Raw genomic sequence first — 4,213 nt, forward strand, 5'->3', positions numbered from 1 at the left:
AACGATTTGTGTTTTCTTCTTTTTATGACATATAGTCTAATACATTTATTAAGCACTACATATGTGCACTAATAGTACAATTTGTACATTTTCACTTATGATGGCAAGACTGTAAAAATGAAGCAAATAACACTATATCCCAAATCTAAAAACGTACATAGAAAGGTTTAGCTCTTGGAGGTATGTTTAGGTTAGTCTGTGGATTGAAGGCATTTTCCCAGAAAGCCTAACTATTCTAGAGGTAACTATAACATAATCCTATGAACTGAGTATAAGTTACAATTTAAAACTGTTTTTAAGGTAACTTACATCAATATAGACAACAGATACTGACTGATTTTTTTTAAGATATTACCATATGACATAAGAGATTTTAAGAGAATAATGCAAGATTTGCTATTATACCTTCAAACTGACACCTTCTGTCAACATGTAAGCACTATTTTAAACAAAAAGATGTATTTTTTATTTTAGGTAGTCATTTTAAATGTAGAATTATTGCAATATGTCATCTTTAACAGTAAAGTCAGTCATCAACACAGAGAAGCAAGGCGCCTGCAGTCCTAAATGTTGACATTAACCCCGACATCAGCGTTACAATCTTATATTCTATCTAGTAGCATCTACATGATTGTTCAAGATTATCTTTAAAACTGATGTAAATTAAAAACAAGTAAGTTTGTAAGCTTAAATTGATGGAAGTTCAAATTCACTGTCATGTAAATTTTAAACAGTAGAAGAAAAAAAATAGTGCAGATCCAGAAAGTTTTTACATCAAAATCAGTTTTGTCCCTGAGAGTTTATGCAGAAGTGTATTACAACTGCTCCCACTATCCTCTACTTTCCCTATGTGCTGGAAGGCTTCTCCTCTTCCTCACTGGTTTTTAAACAATGGCTGACAACCAACATATTAAGTTCTGCCATCTTCTGTTCCCAAGAATGGACATGGTAATAAATCCTAGCCATAAATCGAAGCCGCTGAACACTAATGTGGTAATGCTGTGCTCCTCCATTCCACACTTCCTCTGCTTCTTGATCATATGTTGTGACTCGTGGCCCCACTTAGTACACTATGTGACCACGCGCATTACCGTCTCCTCAGCCTGATAGTGTTCACTGTTTATATAAAGCTACAGGATGCTCTCCTGTTACTCGGTGTTTGGTACAGTGGCGTCATCTTGTGGACAGTGTTAACATTTCCTTATCGCGTTTACGCGACCGTTCAGTTTGGATGTAGCAGGTTTCCGTAGAGAGGAGGAAAAGCGTCGCCCTAGCAACGGAATGATCAGCAGCAGGATTCTTCTGCAGCGGATTGAATCTTTCATGAAAGAGAAACGCATTCAGCTTCTGGTTTACTAACTAAAGCCGTAATGGCTGCAAGCAACCCATCCGTGTTTCTTCTTACGGTGAACGGACATATTGAGGGAGCGAACGTGAGTGGGCTTTCTGTGTTTTAGCCTAGCCTAGCAGCTGATTGTTCAGCTAGCATTAGCACCCTTTGAGGTAACTTGTGCCATGGATTCGTCTCATTTCTCAGTTAGTTTACCCTTGTGTACAGGTGTAAAGCTGATATTATCTTTGTTGTATTTCAGTTTCCAGAGTATGACAACTTGTACTGCAAATATTGTTTTGTCTACGGCCACGACTGGGCTCCCACCACGGTGAGTAGCTGTCAAGTCCTTTTCTGCATCTCGAGATTCAATATAAAATTACAGTTTTATATATAGTAAAGGAACAATTAGCCTGAAAAGGGGTCATGAAGTCTTTACTAAATAACAAATGGTTAAAGTCCAGCCCCTACTGAAATTTCGTGTGTTTGTTTGTTTTCGTCCTATAGGGGTTGGAGGAAGGCATCACGCAAATTGCTAGTAAAAGCAGCCAAGCTTCGCACAGGTTGATATGGAACTTCCCACTGGCAACAACATTTAAGAGCACAAATCCATCTGGATGTGAGCATTACACAAACACACTCAAAAACACGTGGTTAATTGCAAACAGTTGCCCTCTGTTGACAAAAATATTAGATCCTTTAGAAGGAGAAGGGCAAATTAGTTGCACTGTCTTTGCAGATCAAGAGAAAGTATATGATAGAGTGACAAGAGATGAATTGTAGTACTGACAGACAGCCAACCAAGTATGTGAGAGTCAACCGTCCAAAGTGCACAAGAGAGGTGAAAAAGAGAGTGCAGGCTGGGTGGAGACAAGTGTCAGGGGCGATTTGTGAAAGAAGGATAGCAGCATGAGTGAAAGGGAAGGTTTAAAGGATGGTGGTGTGATCTGTTATGATGTATGGTTTGGAGTCTGGGAGTGATCAGGATGTACGGGACTGGAAATTAACATATTAGAGGGACCACTCAGGTTGAGCAGTTTGGAGACAGAGTTTGGCATGGAGGGAGGGAAAGTGGAAATGTTGGACAAAGGATGCTGAATATGGAGCTGTTAGGCAGGAGGAAAAGAGGAAGACCACAGAGGAAAATGTTAGATAGGTGAGATTGAGGCAGATGATCTGCTCTGAAAATATAAATAGAAGTAATATCTAAAACTTATTGTAGACAGAGAATTTATGTATTAATTAATGGGTTCATTTTCCAGGGCCTCAGCTTGTGGTGAGTGTTTATGGTCCAGATGTTTTTGGCAACGATGTGGTCAGAGGCTACGGAGCAACACATATCCCCTTCACACCAGGACAGTCAGTACTGCTTTCATTTACTTATTAGGTTTTTTGGGGGGGTGGGTTGCCCTACACAAGTACCATTTTCAAATGACTCGTGCTCACCTTTGAGCCATGTCAGCATGTAGACACCACCTGCCTCTTTCAGCAGGAAGAGCATGAAACAGAAAATAACCTTATTTTTATTCTTCAGGCATACGAAAACCATTCCCATGTTTGTTCCTGAGCCCACATGGAGACTTCAGAAGTTCACAGGGTGAGATGTGTGCGGTCTTCTCATCTCTCTGCCAGCAGCTCAGGTGGCTTATGATCTCAGAGCAGTACAAACTGCGCAACACCTGAGCTAAAGATAGGCTCTTATTACCTGTATGGTGAGAATAATTAACATTGTTTTTCCTGCTTCTGTGATCAGTATGCGGAAAAACACAAACAAAGGTATTCCCACGTTATCTCCTGACAACCTAAGGTCGCATAACTTTGGTGGCATGCCAAAGTTATGTCATTTGTTGTCCTGACAGTGTAACTGAAATAAAACAGCAGCAGCACATTTTTTAAGGGCTTTTCTTCCTCTTGTTTTAGCCACTTGTATCAAAGTATCAAGTTATGGTTAACTTGCCTTAAAAAGCCTTCCAGAGTAGACTGAGAAAACTGAGTTTATCTCAAGCTAAATGCATATTCTTAAGCCAGTTTGTCGTACATAGAAAGGTTCACAATTTTTTTCCTCTCCTCTGTTCAGGTGGTTGACGGGACGACGGCCTGAATACACAGATCCTAAAGTGGTGGCCCAGGGTGAGGGCAGAGAAGGTGTGTGGCTCTTGTCTGTATTTCTTTAGTCCCAAAACTAGCATGCTGTGCTAAAGTCACATCAGGGAACCCGAAAGGAGTCCAGTCTAGTGCTATTAACTTCTTGTTGCTGTTGAAATAGTTGTTTCTCCTATCGCAGTTCTTATTCTAGTGACTGAGCCTTTAGATTCACAACAGATCAAATCACACAAGTTACTCCAGGCTCTGGACTAAAACAAAAACTCTGTGTCTTATATTTAATGTTGCAGTGACTAGAGTTCATTCACAAGGCTTTGTGTCAGTCTCCTTTCTCATCATGACTAAAGACATGAAGAAGATGGACTATGAGACGGGACCATCAGGCCCGGCAAACAAGCCCTCTGCCACATCTGGCTGATCAACAGAGGAACAACCATAAAACATGTGGTAACATTAACAGACTGAAGGAAATTTGGGCCAAATGACACATCTCCTCATTAAGGCGACATTTTTTCCCCTCACCGTGACAATCCCGTGTTCAAATGAGACACCAGCAATAATGTGCGCATCTGGAAATATTGTGTAGAGATGGAATTATACTAATGTGCTTTCAGTTATACCTTTTGTACCATTTTTGATTTTTTTCACTGTTACTGTATGTTTTTTTAAAACTTTTCTAACACAAATAAACTACACATGTTGAGCACAGATCGCTGTAGTCTGTGGGCAAAACATCCCCAGCCCTAAAAACAACATGCAAGGAGAGAGAGCGGACAGAGC

General features: G+C 40.3%; 1 protein-coding gene across 1 annotated transcript; it reads left to right on the plus strand.

Annotated features, from left to right (window-relative positions):
- The first annotated feature begins 1,252 nt into the window (after nt 1-1,252).
- On the plus strand, nt 1,253-4,140 carry b9d1 (B9 protein domain 1). Its single transcript, XM_085270756.1, has 7 exons — nt 1,253-1,433; nt 1,593-1,661; nt 1,838-1,949; nt 2,593-2,689; nt 2,865-2,927; nt 3,408-3,475; nt 3,724-4,140. The coding sequence occupies exons 1-7, from the start codon at nt 1,371-1,373 to the stop codon at nt 3,849-3,851; spliced, it is 600 nt and encodes a 199-aa protein (XP_085126882.1). The 5' UTR covers nt 1,253-1,370; the 3' UTR covers nt 3,852-4,140.
- The last annotated feature ends 73 nt before the right edge of the window (nt 4,141-4,213 follow it).

Source organism: Mchenga conophoros, linkage group LG4, assembly GCF_057382185.1.
Source record: "Mchenga conophoros isolate Kocher_MC1m ecotype Shallow Benthic linkage group LG4, M_conophoros_male_GT1.1, whole genome shotgun sequence".
NCBI classification, from domain to species: Eukaryota; Metazoa; Chordata; class Actinopteri; order Cichliformes; family Cichlidae; genus Mchenga; species Mchenga conophoros.